Source organism: Trachinotus anak, unplaced genomic scaffold, assembly GCF_046630095.1.
Source record: "Trachinotus anak isolate AG129_WGS33_773 ecotype Australia unplaced genomic scaffold, CSIRO_AGI_Tana_v1 ptg000010l, whole genome shotgun sequence".
Taxonomy (NCBI): Eukaryota; Metazoa; Chordata; class Actinopteri; order Carangiformes; family Carangidae; genus Trachinotus; species Trachinotus anak.
Window position 1 is genome coordinate 28894766 of NW_027273861.1, and position 26290 is coordinate 28921055.

Below are 26290 nucleotides of genomic sequence, written 5' to 3' on the forward strand. Positions count from 1 at the left end.
CTTTTGGTGAACTTTTGCTCACACATTTGTGATATGTTGCATTAACAGTGCTTCACTTTCTGATTTTATAACTTTCTTCAGTCAGCTGTGTGACAGGAATCAATGCACATCTCTTGAATAAACTGTGTGATTGAGCGAGTTGACTTGCTAACTGATAGCTAACTGTTAGCGATCCAGCTAGCTTGGGGAGCTATTTTGGCTGGATAGAGTCAGATTGTTACTGGCTACCGCAAGACACACATTAGCGTGCCAGCTAGCCCTGCAGGTAACTACGCCACCAAGCTTCTAACACCATTTATTTTGTGATGAACAAAGACATTTAGTACAACTTCCTGTTTTGACTTAACCTCAATGTGACTGATTGATGATTGAACATTTTCTTATTATCCAATGTTATTTATTATTAATTGTTAGGAACTTATTTCACTGATTTTATAATCAAACTATATAAAATATATAAAAGCCAATTTAAGATTGGACAGCAAAAGATATCAATGGCTGTTAAAGACATAGATTCAGATGGCCAATCATCAGTAAGATGTTGTGTTGAATCTGGAAACAGCTTTGGAACAGTTTCAAGTAACCTACCAGGACTTTTGATTTAATTTCAAGCTCAAAATTGAGCTCTAACGAGACCCACTCAGATGCTGCTGTAGGCGCTACACTACAGCTGAGCCCCACTTCAGGGGCGGCTTCCGTCAGAGGCTGCACTGGCTGCAAGACCGGTTGCATCACAGCTGCCCCATTTCAACAGCTCCTTCAAATGTGGCCAAGAAACGCATCCTTCTTTTCCTGGGCGAGGAAGGATCCAACTGGTGGATCCTTTGTGAGCCCAACCTATCCCAAGATTCATTGCATGCCGGTAATGAAAATAATACGTCAGCAACCAACAACGACAGAGAGGCTGAGGCCTTTAAATGTAAGTGTGATATTACAATCGTCCACTTCTGCTCGGAAGAAGAAAACAAACCAGATCGTGATGGATTTAAAAAAGGAGAAGAGGACAGGAAAGAGAAGGAGGAGAAGAGCGATTTCTGTCTGACCACAGAATGAAGTGTGTGTGTGTGTGTGTAAGTGTGTGTGTGTGTGTGTGCGTGTGTGTACTTGTACTTGCTACATACTAAGGACCAAAAAAAGTATTAGAGTGAGGACATTTTGGGAAAGTGAGGACATTTTGGCCGGTCCTCACTTTTTGAGACACCTTCAAATCACATGTTGAGGGTTAAGACTTGGTTTCAGAGTTATGGTTAGAATTAGGTTTAGGTTAAGGTTAGGGTCAGGGTTAGGGTTAGGCTCTCAGGTGTGATGGTTAAGGTTAGGGTAAGGGGCTAGGGAATGCATTATGTCAATGAGTGTCCTTACAAAGATAGAAGTACAAGTATGTGTGTGTGTGTGTTTGGTCCCCGGGGTGATAATCTCAATCTGAACCCTCAGGACTGATTCTGTTTCTATACTTCAGCACTGCTGCTGTGTGCAGGAGTGTGTGTGTCTGTTTGGAGGTGTGCTGTATGTGCTAGTGTGTACATATTTGTGTTAGTGAACCCACTAACCTCTCTGTCTGCCCATCTGTCCTTGGCATTCAGCTCACACACACACACACACACACACACACACACACACGCACAGATATCACAACATGTACTGGGAGACTTGCAACAGGAGGACAAAGACACTGACGGAGTCTCTCACACAGGCAGAACAAAAAGCAGAGAGAAACTGAAACAGACTCAGACTGCAAACAGAGAGAAGTTCATCCAGAGGCCAAAATTTAATAAGAGTTGAAAGAGAATCTGCTTTAAAGGATAAATCAGCTTCTCTGAAAGAAGCAAATTTCTTTGTCTGTCTTACAGACTCTGTACACTGCATCAGTCCAAATACCTCACACTTCATTTTACATTTATATTACTGTATGTCGGATTTGAGAAGCCACCAATCTGATCTGAGAGTTCGTTATCATTTCCGAGTCGACGTGGAGCGTGAGAGTTTGGTCACAGTGTAAAACTTCTGAGTCGAGATTTATCGGAACCATCAGGTGAACTTTTGTTCTCTGGAAATGCTGCATTTAAACTGTTGAATTGAAAGTGAGGACGCTGTATCCTTCATGCTAAACTCTGACAATCCACAAAGCACAATAATAAGAATCAGAATTACCTCTGATACAATGGCTGACATGTTGAATTCAGGACACTAATAGATACATGTTATATAGACAAGATGTTATATAGACTTTCATTTAACTCCAAACACTTTTACTTTGCTGCTTTTTTTGAAATCAACATCAATCCAGAGACCGTTTTCCCGTAACAACCGAGCCCACAGGTCGTCTGTCAGCAGGTCACTATGACCCGTAAGTTAGGTTCTGTTGCTAGGCGACATCTAGTGGTCGTAGTGATGATGACAGGAGCAAAGGGAAAAGTGCGGTGACGTAGTTTATAGAGCGACAAAGTCCACGTCAGGAGGAGATTGGGGTGGATGGATGAATATGACCCAGGAGAGCGGTGTTCGATTCCCATGTGACAGGAGCAGTTTATGTTGTTTCTATTATCCATGACCATTCATTGTTATTATTGTAACCATGACAACAGAGATCGTCTAACGTTGAGGAAGAACTTATTTCAACCCAAATCACCATCTTTTCCTAAACCTAACCAAGACATGACTGTTATTATAGTAACCATGGCGATGAAAGTAGGTACAGGAGAGACTCCTGTGGGTCGTATCAGAGGGTTGAAGAAAATGACCTGTGTGGTTGTTCAGGTCTGAGGACTGGATGTTAATCCACCAATCACAGCTGAGGAGGGAGGTCTACCCGTATGGGCTTAACTCATGTAGAGAAAAAGATGAACTGTGTGTGATTGTGTGTGTGTGTCTGTGTGTGTGTGTGTCTGTGTGTGTCTGTGTGTGTGTGTGTGTGTGTGTGTGTGTGTGTTGCAGGTGGAGAGACCACAGGTATCGCTTCAGCCGTTCATGTTATTGGGCAACATATGGCAGAGATAAGTATCTGAGAGAGGAAGTCAACATACAGAGAGGAAGAGGAGAGGAGAGGAAGAGGAGAGGAGAGGAAGAGGAGAGGAGAGCACTTGGTCTTTATCTCTTTTCTCATTCATATTCCACATGCAGGCACACAGGTACACACCTGACTCTGCATCTGGTGAATCTGATACAAGAGTGTATGTTTAAAATTTACATGTAATAGATTTTCAAGGGATAGAAATAAATCTAGGAAATAAATGCATGAAAGCAGAAAGTGTGTTACTCTGTTTTCACTAAGATCAAACCTTCTGTAGTGTCAACAGCTGAGAGCTCACCTGACTGCGTCTGTGACATCACAGCTCACCTGACTGTGTGTCTGTGACACAAAAACTACTTGGTTAGGTTTAGGAACAGTTTGTGGTTTGAGGTAAAATAAGACCTTCATTAGGATTAGAGGACCTTCGTTGTCATGGTGACCATAATAAGAGGTTGGTTAAGGTCATAAATAAAAGGAACAACATAAAGTGCTGGTTTCACACAGAAATCCATCCTCCTGTGACAGTCTTCCTCCTGAGGCAGACTTTGATCAGATCACATTGCTCGTCTCAGAGGGATTGATCCACCTCCATCTTTTTCTGCTTAAAGTTGCTTGAGAAAAAAACCTGTGGCACAAAAATGGTCAAAGATACAGTAAATATCAGCACAGAATATCAACTATTGTATCAGCAACACGTGTTCACCATGAAAACTCTAACATTCATATCAGATTATTCTGCAAAGCAGTAAAGTTTTAGAGAAAGATCATGGTTATATATCTGAGCCGAGACCAAGCGTCAACCTCTGGGTCTGAAACATGAAGCATCAACAGTGAAGAAGCTGCAGTTCCTCTAATGACCACTAGAGTCTGGCTCCAGCAGTGAGTCAGTCCCCATGGACCCCCATGTTCAAATGTCCAACTTTACAGCAGAAAGAAACATGTTTACAGCCTGCTACAGAAACTGTTCTGGTCTCTGGAGATCATTTCCTCCTTCATGACAACTGTACGGCTGAATTTATAGAACTCACCTGTTTACATTTTATTAAGGACTGAAGTGGTGGAGAATTGAGGGCGTGGACTCTTTGAGTGACAGGTGGGTGAGCGAATGCTTGCCACATGCACTGAAGTCTCAGCGCCACACACGCCTCACCTCTGTGTTCATTTACGTGTTAGCCTGAAGAGTTAGGGGCGGAGTCAGGCACTGCCAAGATGGCGACGGAGGAGCAGCTCACTCTGAGCTTCAGAAACCTGAGGGTGACGTCACAGAGGCTCCGCCCATATTTATTTACAGTGTATGGATTAGACACAAACTTTGGTTGCATGCATGGAAGTTTGAAGAGCTACCTGCCCACACCCACCCCCACCCCGACCCCGACCTCCACACTGTTACTTCTTATGTGTAGCTACATAAAGAACACACTGCTTCCTACATGTAAACTGAACACTGGCCCTGAACAGATAAAAAACATCCTCAGATATAAATGTAATTCCATCAGACGGAGCTGCACATCTGTAGCCACAGCTCCTCAGACAGATAAGTGATGCAAAGACACAAACACACACACAAACACCTGCGAGCACTTGTGGATGTATATCTCTACATCTTGTTTTCTCCTCCAGGTGAAAAGTTCAAAAAGCAACCAGGCAGAAAAAGAATAAAAGGCTGCTGAGACTCTCTGCATGTGGTGACAAAGACTCATCAGTTCTACCAAATACCTCATATTAAGACGCATTGACGCACCTCTGCAGCCGGAGCCATGTATCTGTTTCCACCTCACGTCCATCCTCAGTGAGTGTGTGTGTGTGTGTGTGTGTGTGTGTGTGTGTGTGTGTGTGTGTGTGTGTGTGTATGTGTGTGTGTGTGTGTGTGTGTGTGTTCGAGTGTGTGCGGCTGCACTCCTTTGCTCCCCAGCTGACTGTAAAAAACGCTGGCTTCCAATAGGTTATTGACGGGCGCCAGAGGAAGATGATGACATCACCTCCAACCAATAGCAGGGCCATTGGCCAACAGACGATAGGAAGGATGGTAGGAGGGGATGGAGGGAAGGAGATGGAAGAAAAGGATGGAGGGATGGAGGAGAGAAGCGCTTTTAATTTGTGTTTTGCTGAACTCAGCGGCTCCTGTCAGCGAGGTAGGGAGGGGGAGGAAAAGGGATGGTGATGAATGAGTGAATAAAAAGAGGGAGGAAAAGAGACAGAAGATGAGAAGGGAAGAGAGAGAGAGAGATTGAAGAGTGCATAAAGGAGGTGCAGTGAAATAAAAGATTATTTAATGGCTCCAGGGCTGCAGATGGGTTGATAGGTTGTTAGCGGCGAGCTGTTAACGAAATGGATGGGAGGACGGGAAGAAAGAAACTCTCCATCCATCTGAAACTAAGAGGTGGATGGAGAGGAGAGAGGGATGAGAGGGAGGGGAGAGAAGTAGGACACGATTCTCATCACGTCTGTTGAAGTTTGAGAAATTATTACACACAAATAAATAATGATTGATCGTGTGTGTGGGCGAGCGAGCTGAGCTGCAGTGTTTCTGCAAGTCTGTGTCCAGCGTGTTTGCATCGTGTGTCTGTGTGTGTCTGTGTGTGTCTGTGTGTGTGTGTGTGTGTTGTGTCAGTGTGTACTGTTTCTATTGAGGACACAGTATATTCTGCCACAGTGAGAGCCAACATGAGTCATCGTTTCCAAAACAGAGACTGCCCACTCTGTGCCTGACAAGTTGGCACAGTGTGTGTGTGTGTGTGTGTGAGAGAGAGAGAGAGATAGAGAGAGAGAGTATACAATCATGTAATCATCATACACATTCTAACTGGGTCAAAATGTACAAACAGACCCACAAGACACTGACACACATACACACAAACCCAGCAGTGATGAAAAAGCCCATATGCCCACTTAATCCTGCACACAGGCCTGTTCATGCTTCTATGCTTGTGGGGACCCTCTGTGACTTTAAGCATCTCCCCCGTCACAACCTGAGCCTCAGTCTAACCCCTCACCCTAAGATGTCCAGTGAATCTTCTCACTTTCTGAAAATGTTTCACTTTTTCTAAATAATTTTAACAGTTTCTCATCTACGATTTTCTAATTTTTGCAAAATGTCCTTTTTTCTGAGATATGTCCTCAATGTCCAAAACATACTCTCAGTTTCCTAAAATGTCCTCATTCTCAAGAATGTCCTCACTGTCCAAACATGTCTTCACTTTCACGTCCTCATTTTCTTACATGTCCCTATTTTCTAAAGTGTCCCCACTTTGCCAAAATGTCCTCACTGTGCAAACATTAAAATGAAATGAATTGAAAGAAGTCTCCCTCAATTAAAATCTCTGAATTTTACTAAAAGTCCTTGATGTCTCACAGTACAGTATGTCCTAATTTTCCTAAATATCTTCAATTTGTCTTTATATAAATCTTCACGTTTCACAAACACTGTCACTCTCAAGGTGTAAAACTCAGTCTGGTCCTCACAGAGGTAGAAGTGCAAACACACACACACACACACACACACACACACACTCAGAGTTACTGGGCCAACACACTCAGCACTGTGTGGGCACAGCAGAACCAACCAGCTAAAAAAGGCTAGCTATCACCATGGCAACGTCTGGGCCGTGTACCAATCGGAGGTCAACTTGATGAGGTAATGCTCTCGAAAGCTTTCTGAGCTTTTGCGACTCTCACACTCTCTCTCGCATGCGCACACACACACACACGCACACACATGCACACACACATGCACACACACACACACACACACACACAAACAGCGTACATATTGCAGACAAATAACACAGGCTGGATCAATTAGGCAGGATCTGAGGTTGTGGAATGGCCTGAGAGTTTCCGTACAACGCAACAACTCCCAGTTACATAACATTATTCCATAACACATGCAGCACAAACACACAACAGGGAGCGAGGCAGAGCACTGCAGCACTTCTGACTCTCCTCCTGCAGAGTGATTGATGTTGCATCATGCTCTAATAATGATCCGTGAAACATACCAAACCAGCTCTGCAACACTCTGATATAGGTCATTAACTACAGCACCTCACCTCTTTCTACATGTTAACAAAAGTTTCCTTTTTTATTTATTTATTTATTGTTTTGTCCATCATCAGTTGTGCAAAACATGATGCCGCTTGACCTCCTGGTTCAACGTTGACCTTCAGTGCTGCACTCAGAAGATACTTTTAACCCCACTGATGTCTCTACACCTCCAGGTAACAGCAATGACGTCAGAAAGGAGAATCATACCTGACAGGTGCAGTGGCCAAGAAAACAAGACCAACAAGACCCAAGTTATTTAGTAATATTAATAATAATTCAATTTCTTCTGACTGTACCTGCAAAACCATAACTCACCTTCTGTCTCTCTTCACTGACAAATATTTATAATATATAATATTAAAACATTTTTATTAATAAATATACAATATACTAAATCAAACCATTTGCTGTCTTGTATTCAAGACTCATCTCCAGCCACAAGGTGCAAGATGAATAAAATCCTAAAGCTTCTGAACTCAGATCTAAAACCCAGTCAACCGTCTGTGATGTCACCAGATAAATCTACAGCAGAACAAAAGAAAAAAAGCATCTGCTCATAAAAGCAGAGGAAGCAGGAAGCCGCTGTCACATCTTTCCTAACCGAACATTGATGGAGCTGTTAGTATCATGTTTAGCTGTGTCCCAGATCTATACAGTCTGTAGTACAGCACATACTAATCAACCTACTTAAACATTTACACCACCAGGAAGTGATGGTGCAACTTTGGAGAGGCTTGACCAATATCCAAAATTTTTACATATTTTCAAAAATATAATACATAATTATATAATTGTATTTTATGTTTTAGGTGTTTTTTGTACAATATATATTAATATTATTGTATTTGATGGGTAAGGTGTTTTTTTATGATTTATAATTATATTACTGTATTTGATGTTTCACGAACACCATGCTGCCACTAACAGCATTTCAGTTTTATTTGTCACATGACAAGTAAGCGAAGCAGTAAAATGAGGGTCGGACTCAGCAGCAGAGCAGACTGTGCAAAACTGACAAAAAAATTCAATTCTTTTTTTTATTTTCATGAAATTATGAAAAAAACTGAATATTCAGGGAAATGTCTCAATAATTGATGTTCTCAAATATCCGACCAAGCCTAAAAGATACTGTTGAATAAATTTCTCAAGGAAACATCAAAGTGCTTTTTCCTAAGACTGAATATTTTTTGTTTTGTTGTTTTTTGGAGTCTTTTCCAGGCTGTAGACGTGTTTGTTCCATCAGACTGCAACACAGATGCATATAATAGGATAATATTATTATAATAATCACTAATCAGTTTGTTTTAAACAGTTCTAAGCTGGAACAGTAGTCGGGTCTGATTGTATTAAGTCTCATGTGCTGAAACTTCCAGTATTTTTAGACCCATTGTACTGAAATTTTACTCCTGTTAGGACGACAAACGTATCAATAAAGATCAGTCTGTCCACCAGAATTGTAGAAAATATTTAATAACAGAAATGTACAAAGGTTTTGAAGCAGCATTTGCTTAAGATTCTTTCTTTTTTTTGGTGCCTGGTGAAAAGTTTATATATTTGGTCTCGTGATCTCATTGTTTCTCGTATTGTGGCTATGACCCCGACAGGAAGACAGTAAGTTTCTACCCCTTCACTTTTCATATCATCTTGCTGCACAATTCACTCTGACACAACACTAACACTGAGGAAAGATGAAAAAAGATGATTCTGTACGACACCTCTGTCTTTGTGTTTGCCCTCCCACTGTCCATCCTGAGGGTTTCCCACACATCACACACACCACCTCTCTCCACCCTCCATCACTCAAACCACACTTTTCCTTTGTGTGTGTGTGTGTGTGTGTGTGTGTGTGTGTGTGTGTGTGTGTGTGTGTGTGTGTGCGCGCGTTAATGTGACCTCGCAGCCACATGTCAGCACAAATCTGTACACAAGCTACTGCATTTCATATATATTCCATAGGATCTGTCCATGTCTATTAGACCAGCTTCTGTACATAAAGCCAGTGTGACTCTGGGATGTCAGCAGCTGCATTTCTCTGCTTTTTCCACCATAACGTGCGCAGGGTTTCTCTCGTGCAGCCCCCTTTCCGTCTCAACATATATGTGGGTGTGCATGTCAAGCCTGCATGCTAAATTCCTCTGAGTGCCTACATGTCAGCTCCTCTCAGTTAATTACTTTGAGTATGTGCATATCTTTGGCCCCATGCTGACCTCCCACCACTGCCCGCGGTGGCCAGGTGTGTGTGTGTGTGTGTGTGTGTGTGTGTGCATGTGTGTGTGTGTGTGTGTGTGTGTGTGTGTGCATGTGTGTTCGCTGGGTCCTCCACACTAAATCTCTTCTTAATACTTAATACACTGGATTGGATTTGCAAGAGTTGTTGACTTTTTCTGCAGGGAAACTGGACAAAACATCCATCATAACAAATCATTTATTTTCATTTCATGTGCCATGACCCTGAATGTTTAAATTGAAAAGAATCTCTTGGATAAAACATTAAAGGGAATTTCCCAGTTTCACACAACCTGGAACTGATTTTCATAGTTTAGAACATACTGGACTTTATGAGTCAGAAGTTTAAAGCTGCACCAGAAAAAGATTTTAAAGCAAAAGGTCGGCAAGTTCCTCCCTGCTAACGATGTGAAAGTCGATTAAAGAGCAGTAGACATCCCATAAATTTGTGGTATATTTGCCCAGATAAATTTCCTCTCCCCTCCAAGGGAACCTCTGAACAGACCCCCCGGACCTGAAGGGGAATTATTTCTCTCAAAACACTGAAAACAAAAATTAGACTGCTCAAACTCTGGATTTCCCTCCTTTTGCTCTTCCCTTTGGATCCTGTAAATTGATCACAGACTGACAGGCTTGGTGCTTTGTGCAATTCACTGATCTGTTATGCTCTTTTAGAGAACTGATATTCAAACAGTGTTTGAAGTGCTGCCGCTCAGAGCTGCCAACAGGCGGATTTAGTGCAGAAGTTTGAGGTACCATCACAAAACTAACTCGTATTAAATACTTTCTTTAAATCTCACTGGAAATCGGTTTCAGAACAGCTACAACACAGCCTGAAAATCCAGCTACAGGCCAAACCTGGTCTTTCACCTCTGTTACCAACTTGGAGTTTACTTTGTACAGACAGCATTACATCATTATCTATTATATCCAAGCTGAACTTTTTACTGTAGAAGCAGGTTTATCTGGCTCCTCACTGTTTCTGAGTACGACACAGATTTAATGTAGTAATTTGTTAGTAGTGAGTTGTCACTTAAAGTGTTTGTTAACTGTTGAACTACTGTATTCCTACATATAAGTGCACCTACACTTAGCTCTGTCTGACTCCAACAGCTGATCTATGGATTAAACCAGTGTGAGCTATAGCTGCACTTGTGCGTATTAATACAGTGTTTGACAGCAAGATAAAGCAGTAAAACTATTTAAATTATAGCGAAAACTTCAACTGACATTAGTTTTTTTCTGTGGGGATGTTTTAAGTGGCTTAAATATGTTTTCACATCGCTCAGCTTCTGCTGCTGCTGATCACGTTGATCTGGATCTTCTGCAGGTAACACACTCACTATAGAGAAGTACCTCACACAACCCGATGTCTACTAACCGCAACTGTCACTTAAACTTATTGTTGTTGTAAAATGACAAATGTGGGACCACAGAAGAAGAACCCACAGTGTCCTTCAGGTGGAAGCTGTCAGTCGGACTCTGGCACCAACAACCAGTCCCAGAACTCCTCAAGAGCAGGATCCTGGTCTGCTTCAAACTGAGGACTGTGAGAAGTTTTCATGGTGTGAAACTTAACAGACCTGCTAAACTCTTAATCTATCTGTAAAAGCTACACCGTGCTAACAATAGTTCTACATATGAAAACATGAATTTCCTCTGGTCAGTCAGAATGAAGCTGTAAACATGTAACTGCGTCATGAATATTACACAACAGCACATTTCTGTTTCCACCTGTCATTTCTGTGACATGAGGTCAAGCTACAGTCTCAACCTATAATCATGTGTTTCTCTGTGACACAAACACACAGCTGCAGGTCACTGCTGCATGACTTTCAGCCAGTCACTGTAAAGAGACCAGATCCATTCAGAAAGTTCTGTACTTCAAGTATTGATTTCCAATCAATAGCATCCTGCTGTGAATGATGATGTCTTTCTTCTCTCTCCTCAGAGTCTGATTTTGTGACTTCCCCGCTTTCCTCCCAAAATAAAAGTACGGAGTCAGAGCACTCCCTGGTGGTGCCAAGCCTGAACTTCAGCATCTCAAACTTGGCCAACTTTTTTTTGTCTGAGCTACTTCAGCTTCGTTCAGCCTCAGCAGCCTGATTGGAGCCGGTGCAGCCTCAGCAGCAGTTTGTGTTGGTTTAAATCCAGAAAGGAAGAGCAGGGATCAGAGTTTAGAGCTGTGGTTGTTCACCATAAACCACCTGTTGCTTCTACATCAGTGAGCAGAGATTCAACGCCACATGAATGAATACACTGTGTGAGTTTTCTCTTTCTTTTAGATCTCTTCAGACATAAATTATATAACATCAGTGGCATCATCCAGCTCTAAAATAAATGTTTTTTTGGCATCATTCAAACACAGATCTGAGTTCTATATTGGCTTTATTCAAACTGGCTGCCTATCTAGTCCTGAAGCATCCAATCAGAGTTAGTAATAAAAGGCTGACTGAGCCTCTGAGCTGTATGAGCCATGTGCTGGACACTAAAAGCAGTTTGCATGAGGCCTGGGCGATAAAATGATGGTGATATGTATGACAGACAGTCCATCAGTCATTAATAATTATGGATATCGACTGATATAAAAATTTTTATCATGATAATATTTTTGGCCCCATCTTCTTCTTCTTCTTCTTCAGACATGATATCAACAAATAAAACTGAAATACGTGCACTGCTGAGAGGGGCACCATGGTCTGAGTGTATGTGTTGTAATCAAAAATTGACTGAAATCAGTTTTCACCATAGAAATAGCAGGATTGCAAATTTTCCATGGATTTTTTTTCTGCCCACTTGGTCAAATCCTGCACATGTCGGAATAAAAAAAAAAAAAAAAAGAAAACCCCAAAAAACACTTGAATATCGACAACTCAAGCAGCATCAGCAGGAAGCAACAAGTTATTTGGTTTCCTGCAGCTGCACCTTCAAGACATCATGGCCACTAATAAAGAAAATCCTCCGGCTCCTGAGATATTTTGACTTGACAACGAACCCGTCATTGACAAAAAACCAGTTTGTGGACTGTGCTGCGCACAGGTACCATGCACCACCTCAGGTAACACGACATGACATCTTCACAGGCACCATGAAGAAACACAGGTGACTCCTCCATCCACACCTACAGCCAAACTTTCACAAAACTCAATTCACTCTAAAGGAACTGAGCTACAGGCGTGTTTGTAGCAGTGCTGAGAAAAATGGAATCCTAGATTTGGAGAATAGTTGAATCTGATGAGCACTGTGAGACTAAAACATTAGGCTTTTTCTTCTAGAAGTATATGAATGAAAACAAGCAACAGCTAGCAGCCATCCTTATTACAAGCTGAGAGTGCCACACAAATAACTTAATAGGACTGGAGTGTGTACCTGTGTCCAGAGACTGCCGCAGCTCCACAGGTCCACCAGAGGCTGGAGGGGCTCGATACAGAGACTCGCTGTTCAAACCTGCAGAAAAACACCAGTGGTGGAAGAATAAAGAGGAAGTCAGAGAGAAAATTGCTGTGTGTCAGCCTGGAAATATGTTTTTCCTTTGGGCTACGACAGACTGATACACATTATGCTTTACAAATAATGTGAAGTCTGCTATTACGGCTGCAGGTTACAGATGGTGGGTTAAATTACATTTTTCACGCAGTGAATTATAAAAGGCAGCATCTGCTGCCACAGGAGACAGAGACACAACACATTTATTTATCACATCATGTTGGAAAGATGCTGATTTTTAAAAAAAATTTAAATACTCCATTTTATTAAAAGCTGCCAGTGTTAGTATAAAGACGAGTCTGTATCCCAGGTTCAAAGACACACCTACCACACACCTCCACAACTCACTGATTAACATGTTGTGTCTTGTTTGTCGAGGCCATAGTGAGGTTGCAAGGTTTGGGAACATACAGAGACCAAATCCTTTGCTTACCAACCACATATAGCAAACTGTGCTATGGCCAAAGAGGCTACACAGAAGTCTGGGCAGATGGATACACTGTTGTTTGTCAAGAAATAGTTCCTATATGTAACCTCCTATGGTTTCCATATTAAAGGCCTATAGGAGGCGGCTGTGGCTCAGGAGGTAGAACGGGTCATTCAGTGGTTCGATTCCTGGCATCTCTGCTCCGCATATTGAAGTGTCCTCGGACAAGATACTGAACCCCAAACTGCCTCCAGTGTAACATCAGTGTGTGAATGTGAGCGTGTGGCATGCGTTGGAAAAAAAAAGCTGTATGAACATGTGTGTGAATGGTTAAATCTGGTTTGTGGAGTAAAGTGCTTTGATTGGTCAATAACACAGGAAAAGTGCAATATAAGTGCAGTCCATTCATCCATCCATCTTCCTCCACTTATCCGAGATCAGGTCGCGGTGGCAGCAGGCTGTGCAGGGTATACCAGACTTTCCTCTCTTCAGCAACGTTTTCCAGCTCTTCCTGGGGTATCCCGAGGTGTTCCCAGACCAGATGGGATTGTAATCCCTCCAGCGGGTTCTGGGTCTAGCCCGAGGTCTTCTCCCAGTTGGACGTGCCTGGAGAACCTCCAAAGGAAGGCGCCCAGGAGACATCCTGATCAGAGGCCCGAACCCCCTCAACTGGTACCTTCTGATGTGAAGAAAGAACTAGTCCTTTAAAACATGAACATGATGAAGATTTCACTCCTCATCAGCGTTTATGTTCCTGTTCTCTCACCGTGTTTCTCGATGGCCTCGATGAGTCTCCAGACAACCACAGGGGCCGTGTCAGACAGAAGCTCCGCCTCCACACCTGAGCGACAGAGAGAGAGAGAAAGAGAGAGAGAGATTATTATTATTATTAATTAATCAAAATCAACCATTCATCCCTTCATGACTCTCTCATCTCTTTACTTATTAATGATGTACAATAAACTCCTCCATTTATTTTTAATGAGCCTGTCGTCTTTCTTTTGCATAAACAGCAGATTTTATTAAATATATTTAGGAGAGAAAATCACTCCTGTAGGAGCCGTCGTAAACACACAGACACACAAATACTATACTACACTACTACCGTACAACACTACTATACATTTTATTTTTATTTTATTAGGTGAAATACAAATTCGTTTTTTTCTTTATATTTCATTAATTTTCTGTCTGGAAATCATCAGACGACTATGAAATATTAACAGGAAGTTGGACTTCATTTGCATTCTGTGATGTAAAAGCTATTAAAGATCACAGTGAGCAGCTCTCTGGTCAGTTATTAGACCAACAAGACCCAGAGCATTTTCCTCACTATTTCTGCAAACCATCCATCCACACAGATGAGTTAGCGTGACTATATGTGTGTGCGTGCCCTCCAGGGAGTGGTTAGTGTGCTGCTGCCTGAATAACCAGCACACACACACACACACACACGCACACACACACACACACACACAGCAGTGTGAAGACCTTGTAAATGCCAGTGTTGAGTTCATGATCAGGTCAAAACCTCACATGCCAAAGGCTGATGGCACGACCCCACCGTAAAAAGACAAACACACACACACACACACACACACACACACCTGAAAGAGAAGAAACTTCTCATCTGCAGCTTTTTGTTGATGCTGTGAAACTAAATCAGCCACAACATTAAAAACAGTGACCAGCTGATCGATTGATTTTCTACCTGTTTGTTTCTGACCTTTGTGCCATGTAAGCCTTTCACTGGACTTGAGCTGCTGAAATTTCAATAAAATATATATATATATAATCATATATAATCGTATATTCATTATTTTAACATTTTAAACACAGTTTCACATGAGAGGAGTTCATCAGGACCAGCGTCAGAGATTCAGGTGAAAACCAGACTCGTGGAGCGCTGCCGGGAAATGAAATATACCTGTATAAGTGGTGGTCATGTCACTGATGTGCATGTGTTGTCTGACAGCACCGGATCAGGTGCAAACAGATACTGTTTTCGGCTTTTTCTTTGCTGTTCTTGATAACTGTCAAGTTTCTGTCAATGAAACTCACTTCCTTCCACAAATATTTCACATTAAAAGCCCAACAGAGAAGGGAGCGATGATCAGCAGGAACCTGGGTCACAACTAATGATTATTTTCATCGTCAATGAACCTGATAATGATGTGATTTGTCTTTAAAATGACAGATAAAACTGAGAGCTGCCGATCACAAGATGAGTCCAAGATGGCGTCTTCAAAATATGTTTTTGTCTGACCAAGTGTCCAAAACCCACAGATATGAGATCTATTACTGTCACACAGGAAGAAGAAAAGGGTCTGAATAAGGGACTGATGAGTACGACACCAGCTCATGTAAATCCAATGCTTTTCTATACATTTTGATTTTAAAAAAAAACTTTAACCTTTAGACACAAAGTGGAGAATAGAGTAAAATATCAGAATATAAAAAAGCAGATTCAGTAAAAAGACATGAACCTTTTCTTCTGTACTGTCATGGCACATGCAGCATCTCCACCAGTGTACCGTTAATAATCTCTTCACGTTCTCTTCTCCGTCCTTTGTTCTCTCTCTCACTTCTCTCTTCCTCCATCTCCTCGACCTCACTCACCCCCCCATCTTCCTCTTCATCGTCTTCATCCCTGCTCACCCTCTTCTGCTCGCTTACGCTTTCTCACCCTCGCTCGCCCGCTCAGCTGTTCCCTCGCTCTTTTGTTGTGCTGTTGACAGTCGTGTCACATCACAACACACACATATAAACACACACACACACACACACACACACACACACACACACACACACACACACACACACACACTCCCCTAAACACAAGAGCCAATAACTGTGTTAATCATTTGTTGAGGACACAATAACAACACACACGTAGCTGCTGTTTTTACAGGTGTACAGGGCTGTGTTTATCTGAGCCGCAGTTGTGGGTATGTTTCAGGAGTGAGTGTGTGTGTGTGTGTGTGTGTGTGTGTGTGTGTGTGTGTTTGTGTGTGTGTGTGGGAGCAATAAGAAGGGGTCGAGGAATTTCCGGAGATATAGGTCGTTAAATGTACAGTGCTTCCATTAATGTCACTGTCACAACACATCACAAAGGCAATATCTCACCCAGAGGAGAGGAGAGGAGAAGAGAGAGGAGAGGAGAGGAGAGGAGAGGAGAGGAGAGGAGAAGAGAGAGGAGAGGAGAGGAGAGGAGAGGAGAAGAGAGAGGAGAGGAGAGGAGAGGAGAGGAGAGGAGAGGAGAGGAGAGGAGAGGAGAAGAGAGAGGAGAGGAGAGGAGAGGAGAGGAGAGGAGAGGAGAGGAGAGGAGAAGAGAGAGGAGAGGAGAAGAGAGAGGAGAAGAGAGGAGAAGAGAGGAGAGGAGAAGAGAGAGGAGAGGAGAGGAGAGGAGAGGAGAGGAGAGGAGAGGAGAAGAGAGAGGAGAGGAGAAGAGAGAGGAGAAGAGAGGAGAAGAGAGGAGAGGAGAAGAGAGAGGAGAGGAGAGGAGAAGAGAGGAGGAGAGGAGAGGAGAGGAGAGGAGAGGAGAGGAGAGGAGAGGAGAGGAGAGGAGAAGAGAGAGGAGAGGAGAAGAGAGAGGAGAAGAGAGGAGAAGAGAGAGGAGAGGAGAGGAGAAGAGAGAGGAGAGGAGAGGAGAAGAGAGAGGAGAGGAGAGGAGAGGAGAGGAGAATAAATAGAACAAACAGAACAGAAGAAGACAAATGTGAAGAATGGAAAGAGCAGGAAGTAGAGAAGAAGAGATGGAGGTGACAATGACAAGAGGACAGAAGAAGAGAAGAACAAAGAAAAGAGGGTGACAACAGAAGAGAAAAAGAGGAGAAAACATGAGAGAAGACAGAGAAGAGGATGAAAAATGGAGAAACAAGGAAGAAGACAAAGAAAGAAGAAGAGGAACAGTAGGACAGATAGAGAGATGGTTGAAACAAAGACGACATGAACAAATAGAGGAGAGAGGGAGACAAGAGAAAGACAAGAAAAAAGAAGAGGACAAAAGTGAAGAGGATGAAAAAGAGAAGTAGAGGACAAAGAGGAGAGGAGAAGAAAAAAGAGGACAAAACAAGAAAACAACAAAGGGGAAGAACAAACTGAAACAAGGAGGACATAAAGAACAGAACAAAGAGAAAAAAAGACAACAGAGACAAATACCAAAACAGAAAAACCAGAGAAGGAAGACAAAAGAGTGGAGAACCAAAGAGGACAAAGGGGAGAATGGAAAAAGGAGGACATAGAAAGGAAGAGACGGACAAAAGAAGAAATGAGGAAGAGAAGAGAAGAGAAGAGAAGAGAAGAGAAGAGGCAGGAAAAGAGCGATGAAGCTGAGCAGTCATTGAGCTCTCCTCTCTCCTCCTCCCAGCTCCTATAGGGATCATATGGAGCCGCACACAAAGACTCCAACACACAGTGAGATCAACAGGCAGACACACACTCATAAACACACAATAAACACTACACAACTGTGACAGTGAGAGACAAAGAGATGAACATGTACAAAACTGTGTGTGTCATTATACACCCCCCATTGTACCCCCCCCCCCTCCTCTGGTCACTGGGGTGTTTTCATTAAAACATGCTCCATTGCACTATACTGCATAGACCCTATACTGCACTGGTACACACACTCATAAACACACACACACACACACACACACACACACACACACATTCCCCTACATCCACTCTGCTTGCAGTCATTCCCTTCCTGCTGTGTGGACACAAAGAGACACACACTCACATAAAGATGCACACACACACACACTCTCGCCTCAGACAGCTGCGGTCTCCGATTGGCAGTGTTTGAAAATGATGTATTGATCAGTGGAGTTGGTGTTATGAAGTAGACCCTGAGCCGCTGTTCTTTTCAATCTGAACTGATAACACACAGACACACACAGACACACACAGACACATGCACACAAAACCCCAAACATCAAGATAAGAGAGCGGCGTTATAGATTGAGATGTGTGTGTTACAGCTGAGCAGCACTGTGCCTATAGGGCTTCAGAGAAGTCATATATTAGGTTGTGTTCTCTTGATGTATAATATATCACATTTAGGTCAAATACTTAAACACTAAGTATGAAAGAGGGAAATTATTTTTTTTTGATGTTCACAGGAGATTATGAGTAAGTTTGATCTCTTTGGTCCGTCTGCAGAGATAAAGTCTCTGATCTTGCTCCTCTCTCTCCGTCACGCGGAGGAGCTGCAGCAGCCAGAGGTGCTCTGAGCTGCAGTAACACGCAGCGACACCAGGGGGCAGCTGACTCCAGACCTGACCGGACAGCGCTGTGGCCTTCGTCTGAGAGCTGCTGCTGCAGAGGAGAGTCACAAGCAGCAGTGGAAGGATCAGTTCTGTCAGTTCAGTGGCACAATTGAAATTTCTTATGAATTGTTTCTATATGAAAAGATGAGATCAGCTATGATGTAAAATAAAGTTTGACCAAAAGGTGAACTGAGTTTGGCTTAATAAGGATGCACATGGAAACTAACGCTCTCATGCACAGGGTCAAACTTATCTTTGACCTCAAGCTTAACCTAGACCTGCTTTACAGGTCTAGGTTCTATATTAATACTGTGAAAGTATCAAAGCCTCAGTCCACAGAGAAATGCACACAGCCTGTATTCAGACACTGAGCCTTAAAACCAGCCGTCAGGACTTCTGCAACTTTGTGATGTCACAACTATACTCAGATACACCCCAAGCCCCGCCCACCTGGACCCACCATCCAACCTTGCAGGATTTGGTTTCTCTGAGTTTATACCTGAAATCAACTATATGTTTTTTAATCACTCAGAAAACAGTCAGCCAATCAGAAGAAAGGCTCCGAGCCTCTCTTCTCTCCCCGTGCACTTAGATTCATTTCCTGTATCTGTGTCACATGGGTTTCACCATTGCCCCGCCCCTTTAGGAGACTAGCAGCATGTCCTGAGACACATTACGACCGATTCTTTTTCTCTCATAGTCACAGAAGTAAACAAGCCACAGATCTTCAGAACATCAGAACATTTAGAAGAAATCAGGAGAAAATTCACTTTGCTCGACACCTGTCTCAGAAACACACTCGTCAGATCTGGCAACGCAGATCTCTCTCCTCTCTCTGTTGGTTCTGGTCTGGTCTCGATGCTTTCCGACCAGCGATTCATAACATTACACCATGAATTAAAAGTTGAAACTGAAATAAAACTCTTTGCTTAACAATGCTATTATTTAACTGTTTTCAAGGGAAAAAGAGAATATTATTAAACTGATATGCAGGTGTTTCCTTGTTTCAGCTCGTCCCCAGTATCTGGACCAAACATCCTGTGTGTGTCCCACAAGTCAAACCCAAACATGGGCTCACAGAATCCCAGTGAGACGTCCATCTCCCCTCTGTGTCTGCTCTCAGCTCCTGCTGTGATTTGTTGAACGTGTTGTGAGGGTTTCTTTTCTCTCTCCTGCTGTGGCCGGACCTTCCTCCTGTTCTGCCACAACATGAGACAGATGGACAGGTACGGACAGAAAAACAGACAGAGAGATGAGGTGCCGGGCAGAGGTGACCTGCAGGCTGCTGGAGCATGACGGCTGTATCCTGTTACGAATGTGAAGGCTTGAAATGACAATCTCCCCTCTACCGCTGCTCATATAATTCTTTCCCTCCTCTTCCTCCTCTTCTTCCTCTTCCTCTTCATGATTGCCAGCCTCTCTGGTTTCTCCATCTCTTGCTCCTCTGCTGCTCTCCCTCCTCTTTGTTCCTTTGTTCGCTGCTGTCTCGGACAAAGCTTCTTCTTTTCAGCTGAGCAGTGGCCAACGATTTTTATGGCATTAAACACAGAACTTGAATACGATCCACGTCGTCCTGCTCATGTTGAATGTTTGCTGTTTCTGTCTTGTTTTCACTCTAATATCCTGTATCAGCTGATTCTGCAGGATTATGACAACAATTGGAGACAATAACGCACAACGCTGCAGGAAATACTTTCTTCCTCTGTGCTCTTATTTTGGTGCATTTCACTGTGTCCCTGCAGTTTAGCAAACAATGTAGAGGTAGTTTAAATCTACTATAAGCGCTCACATGTGTTTTAACCCATGCATAACCAACAGTGTTCAGCAGGTCAAGGCTTTGCTGTCAGGAATCAAAAAAAAAATTTCCTCCTCATGTGTGTTGAATCTTAAACAGCGTGCAGGAAAAGACCCTCCGCAGTGGTGATATTAGTGGCTAAGCCTCTGTAAAAAGCCCAGTGAAACCTTGATCCTCCATCTCATCCTGTCCAATCTCCCATGACAGCCTCCTGGTTGAGGAAACCCTCCCTGTGCTCCCCAGGGGCCCCAGGGGCCCCCCAGGCCCACAAGGCCAGCGCACACTCATGCGTCTCACTGCACACTCACACTCACATATATACATACATTAGCATACATGCATACACATGTAGGCGTGCAAACATGGATGCTGCCTTTGTCTGGAAATTCAACTTTCAGTGTAAAAGTCCCTGATTGTGAAAAAATTGATTTACATTCATGAAGCAGAGTCAGACATCAGCTCCAAGCTGCAGATGATGTCTCTCACCACAAACATATACCATCATTCGTCTTGCTTTGTGACCACATATACTCCAGCGTTAACTCAATATGCATCTTAAATGCACATTATGTCTTTCTTCTAGGCCTTTCCATCGTAATGTGAGGCTCCATTTGTGTTGAAATATGTTCATGCATATATTTATCTCAGCCTTCATTGCCTTGACTTTGGAGATCACTCCTGCACTTTGTCTTTGTTCACAGCTTCTAGAAAAACACAAACAGCAGACATCAGTCCACATTTACGGAGACAGATGCTGTGAAGACGTGCTACAGTATATAACACTATGCTATATACGCTACATGCATGTTACCTCCTCTGAAGGTGTGAACTCACTCTGCAACAATCAGTGTGCATGTGTCTGTGCAAGCATTGTTGTTGAGCATCATAGCGAGCTCGCAGGAGGCTGCTGTTGTTGTTTAATCATCTGTAGCAGCGGTTCCCAACCTCAACTCGTGACCCACTTGGAAATCTCAGAAATGTTGAAGCCCACATCTCACGCTGTAACAATACAGAGGCCAGATCATGCTTTGTCAGAGTGATTTTATTTTTAATGATAAGGATCAAATATTCAGGACTGAACTGAAACCAGGGGAAGCTCAGAGGAGAGATCACTTCAGTCTTTGACTTCCTGTCACTAACCAGCTATCTTAATTCTCCAGTTTTTACCATGGATGTGATCTTTTAGTGCACATCAGATAGAAAACAAGTATAAAATATGGTCCAGACAGACACAGTATATTCATATCTTACTCTATTTACTTGATGTTATTGTTGACCATGGATGAACCCTCACTTCGGTGTTTTCCCTCCTTCCAGCTGACACTGACGCAGCCCGGTCATAAAACGTGACCTTTGTGACTCAGTGATTCTGTGCGACTCCGCCAAGTGTGATTCAAGTCACTGCGGACAATTTTCCAAATCTTACTGTAACTTTTTGGATTGATTTATATTAGACTATGTGAAAGTCAACTTGGACAGATTCAAAATCCTTGACAGGAAGAAGTTATAATTTTTTGGCCAAAGTGAAGCTCTGGCTGTATGACTCAAGCAGAGACGGAGAAGGCTGCTTATCAATGCAAGAAATTTAAAAAGCCACTTTTCACAACATTCATTGCTCTTTCAGCTCTTCTCCGAGGCTTTAATCTAAAGGGCTTTTCATAGCTCATATTACTCAGAAGGTCACTAATTAAATTTATTTGCCATCTAACCTGTATCTCATTATTACCTCTACATGGTGCATAAATATAGAAATCCAATAACGCTGAAGTCCATATTGTTCAAGTCAGTATCTGGTTTGATTAGCAGCCAACTGTTGAAGTTGAACATCAGCCTGACATTATGTTCGATACATTATTAATGGTCCCTCAGAGGATGAGCCACAGTTCACATCCACCATCTGATGGACTTGTGTCACAGTGAGACTCAACCAAACAGGAAGTGTGCTGCAAAACCAAAACTAGGAGCTAAAAGAGGCTTAAAAAAGTTGTGCAGAGCTGCACAGTTGTAGTATGCAGTGGTGCTTTAATACAACACACAAAGGCCATAGGTATGTTAAAGAGTTATAAACATCTATAATCATCTCTTCTGTCCGTGCTACATATTCACACCTGCACTGTGAGGACTGGAGGAAAAAACTGACTGTCCACGTTAAAAATGTAGTTTCTGTAGCAGTTTGAGGTGAGTAAATCAAGTTCATTTTGCACCTTTGTCTCCTCCAAAAACAACAGAACAGTTAATATGGCCTCCAGAGCTGGAAGAAACCAACTGTCTTCAACTTTAGTTACAAAAGAAGCATTTATACCTTTTTAATACAATATTTGTTTGTATTATATTTTTTACCGTAAACTTCATTTTTCATAGCTGTATATTCAGTCCTTTGGTGCAGTTTTCCTCACTCCTGTGTGTCCTTTAAAAGACAGAAGGTTTATTGGCTGAAACTGCTCCTCCCTCCCAAAAAACTAAGCCTGTTCACAGCAGCATCATCACCAGGTGCTGCCCTTAAACCTGACACACTCCAACAGTAATGGTGGGTTCAAATACACTCAGCTTACTTGTTAAATTTCCAGTTAACCACTAAAACTTTCCAGTTAAATGTCAGACAAGGTCATAAACCCAGGGGTGGAGGGGAACTGAACACATTCACGTCAGTTTTAGGTACAGTTTTGAAATTACTGCAATGAATTCTGGGTAACCACTGCAGATACACAAGTTCAAACCAAAATCTGAGCAGAGCCTCCACAGTGACAACAAACACTGAATAATTTATCAGGATAATGATGTATGTGTGTGTGTGTGTGTGTGTGTGTTTCAGAGAGCCATAGCTGCTGGAGAGTGTGTAAAGTAATGAGTGTGTGTTCAGTTGTGCGAGTGTGTGTGTCTCCCCTGATAACACACCAGCTGCGGCTGATGTGAGACGTCTGAGTGGCCTTTATTGATTTGTTGCTCCATTTGCATTCCTCCAGGAATAAAAACTTTACCTCACTTAGATCAATGAACAAGGCCTGTGTGTGTGTGTGTGTGTGTGTGTGTGTGTGTGTGTGTGTGTGGGTGGGGTTGGTCACATTACTGCAGGCTAAAGTGATGAGATCAGAGGAACATTGTCCATCACTGTGGATTGCATGAGCGACCACATACACAAGTATCTGCACTTGTATACTTGTGAGGACCCTCGCTGACATCACATGTTGTACGTGTGATGTCAGGGGAATTAGTTCCTAATTTAACCTTGACTCTTAAACCAAGTCTAAAGCTGCAAACTGCTGATGACAGTGTGAGAACAAACAACCAGTCACCAACCTGAACAACCATCAACCTCTTATATGACCCGCAGCAGTGTCTCCTGAAATAGCATTGGACCTTGGTTGTCATGGTTACAATAATAAACATGCAGACTGTACCAGGAGTGGCATACCTAACTTTGTCACCATGGTTACTATAATAACGGTCATGTCTTGGTTAGGTATAAGAAAAGATGGTGATTTGGGTTAAAATAAGTACATCCTCAACGATCTTTGTTGTCATGGTAACAATAATAACAACATAAACTGCTACTGTCACATGGGAATCGAACACCGCTCTCCTGTGTCATATTCATCCATCCACCCCAACCTCCTCCTGACGTGGACTCTGTCGCTCTATAAACTACGTCACCGCACTTTTCCCTTTGCTCCTGTCATCATTACTACGACCACTAGATGTCACCTAGCAACAAAACCTAACAATGGGTCGTAGTGACCTGCTGACAGACGACCTCTGACCTCGTTTGTTACAGGATGAACGTCTCGGCCCAATTTTTGAAAAATGATCCCTTTACAATAATGATCCAACTAATTTGGTTTGAGAATCAGTCAGAGACGAGGAAACACATGAAAACAGAAGAGAAGAAGAAAAAGCAATGAAGAAAAGATGCAACAAACGTGTGTGTCACCAGTGTTCAGCATGTGTGTTTGAATCCTGATGTGTTTGCTGGATTAAGCATGAAGCTGCCTGTCACAGCGACCTCGGACCTTCAGCGTGTGTTTGTGCATGCATGATGCGTGTGGCACATTTCACTTGTGATAGTTTGCATGTATGTATGCACACAGCCACACGTGTGAACTCCACTGTGTGTGCGTGAGTGACATTTCATACAACACACATACAGATCCCACTCACACAGAGTGTGTGTGTTGTGTGTGTGTGTGTGTGTGTGTGTGTGTGTGTGTGTGTGTGTACTCCAGCCTTTGGCGCAGAATTCTGGTTATTTCTGCTTGAAGCTTTTGCCTTTGGCTGAACTTGTCTTGTTTGGTAAACTCCCATCGTGCCTCTCTCTTTTTATTGGCCAACAACTGCGAGAACAAACTAGAACAAAGTGTCAGAGCCAAACGGAGAGCCAAGAGGCCGAGCCCAGAGAGGGGGTGAAGCACTGGGCAGGGTGTGTGTGTGTGTGTGTGTGTGTGTGTTTTTATCGCAGCTATAAAATCATGAAAAATACAAACATTCCTAATGAGCTTGTTGAGGCCATATATAAAAATGATATACCAGGTCATCAGAGCTCCAACCAACAGTTTAACCACTGTTCTCCATCAGTGTTTTTAGCTGCAGGTAACCATAGCAACAGCAGCGATGCTTCAGACTCCATTAGAGGTTAAGTGACTGATGAAACTAACCTAACCATAAATTAAACTGTCGCCCAACACTTTAGAGGAGGATTTAAACACAGGCTGCAGGTTGTGGAGGAGTGACTGGAGCCGTCCTGGTCGACTGGTCATCGTTAGTTCAAGCCACCAGTCGTCACATGTTTCTGTTATTAATTTAGTTAGTTAAATATATATTTTTGGTTTGAGGCCACGGCTGAGAGAGAATGTTAAAAGCTAAGGAAAATGCAAACACTGTGCTACATTACAGACAAATACTAAACCATAACAATGAGCCTTTAAAATATTCATTTTGCAAGAGCTTTGTACGAAGCGAGCTGTTAGCCTGTTAACGACACCGGCTGTAAAGATTCTGAATGTGTCAGAACAACCAGCGAGGAGAACGTGCGCCCGTGCTAAGGTCTTGTTTGAGGTCGAACGTTTGCCTGCAGTGTTAGCATGTCGCCTTCTTCAGAGTCGTCCTTTAGCCTCTTCAGATGATCCACACTTTGGATTTCCTGCCTGATACTGGTGCAGTGCTGGTGTTGTCTTACTGTAACAGACCGTCATGTGCTTGACTAAAATCTCTGTGACTCATTGTCTTTAGATGTGAGAGGGCGTCAGACTTTAGTCTTTAAAGTCTTCTAGTGTGTGGTCGACTTAAGATGCCTCTCATCGACTTGTGACTCGGGGGCAGCTCTACAAGAGACAATGGTATAAGAGACATAATGTGGTCTAAGGTGCCCTGTTATAGAAAATAATCCACTTTTTTATTCTGCCCACTTACTGACCATTTTAAGAATTTTTACTTTCCAACGTGAAAAAGACTAAATGTACACAGACTGTACAGACAAAGAGGAAGAGAGAGGAATCTGTACATCCAGTAATTGCTACAGTTCAGGATTAGAGTGCAGAGACCACAGCCGCCTATTAAATCCTTCTTCCATAACCTACAGTGTAATGCAGTGTGTGTGTGTGTGTGTGTGTGTGCGTGTGTGTGCATGAGCATACACAATCATACATCACTTCCTGATGTACCATTTGCCTGTATTACACATTAATGAGAGCACAGGAGCCAGCGTGCACTCACAACTACGCACAAACACAGTAAATGAAATCTCAACACGTCCCCTCGTTGAAAACAGCAGCAGATCCCCAGATTCCTCTCATTTCCATGAATACAGAACGCGCTCACTGGCTGTCAACCTTTAACCGTCTTCACTCACCTTCTGCAGACACACAAAGCAGCAACACACTCTCACACACTGGCAGTGTTATACAGCAGGAGACTTGTTGTCATGCTGAGTGTGTGCAGCTTCGTCCTGAAGGACAAACAAGCAGATTTCTTTCTCCAAGAGCATCTCACTGCAAGAACTCTGAATATAAGAAGAAGAGATACAGAAAAAGAAC

The 26290-nt window shown here is 42.8% G+C and overlaps 1 protein-coding gene across 4 annotated transcripts in view; it reads right to left on the reverse strand.

Moving 5' to 3' along the window:
• Positions 1-26290, reverse strand: part of pik3r3b (phosphoinositide-3-kinase, regulatory subunit 3b (gamma)) — a 192591-nt gene that overhangs the window by 121239 nt on the left and 45062 nt on the right. For all 4 annotated transcript variants that reach the window (XM_071486604.1, XM_071486602.1, XM_071486605.1 and 1 more), the window contains 2 exons: positions 13960-14034; positions 12650-12727 (listed from right to left, as the gene is read on the reverse strand). In XM_071486604.1, coding sequence (XP_071342705.1) covers positions 12650-12727; positions 13960-14034 — 153 coding nt within the window. The remainder of the gene's footprint in view (positions 1-12649; positions 12728-13959; positions 14035-26290) is intronic.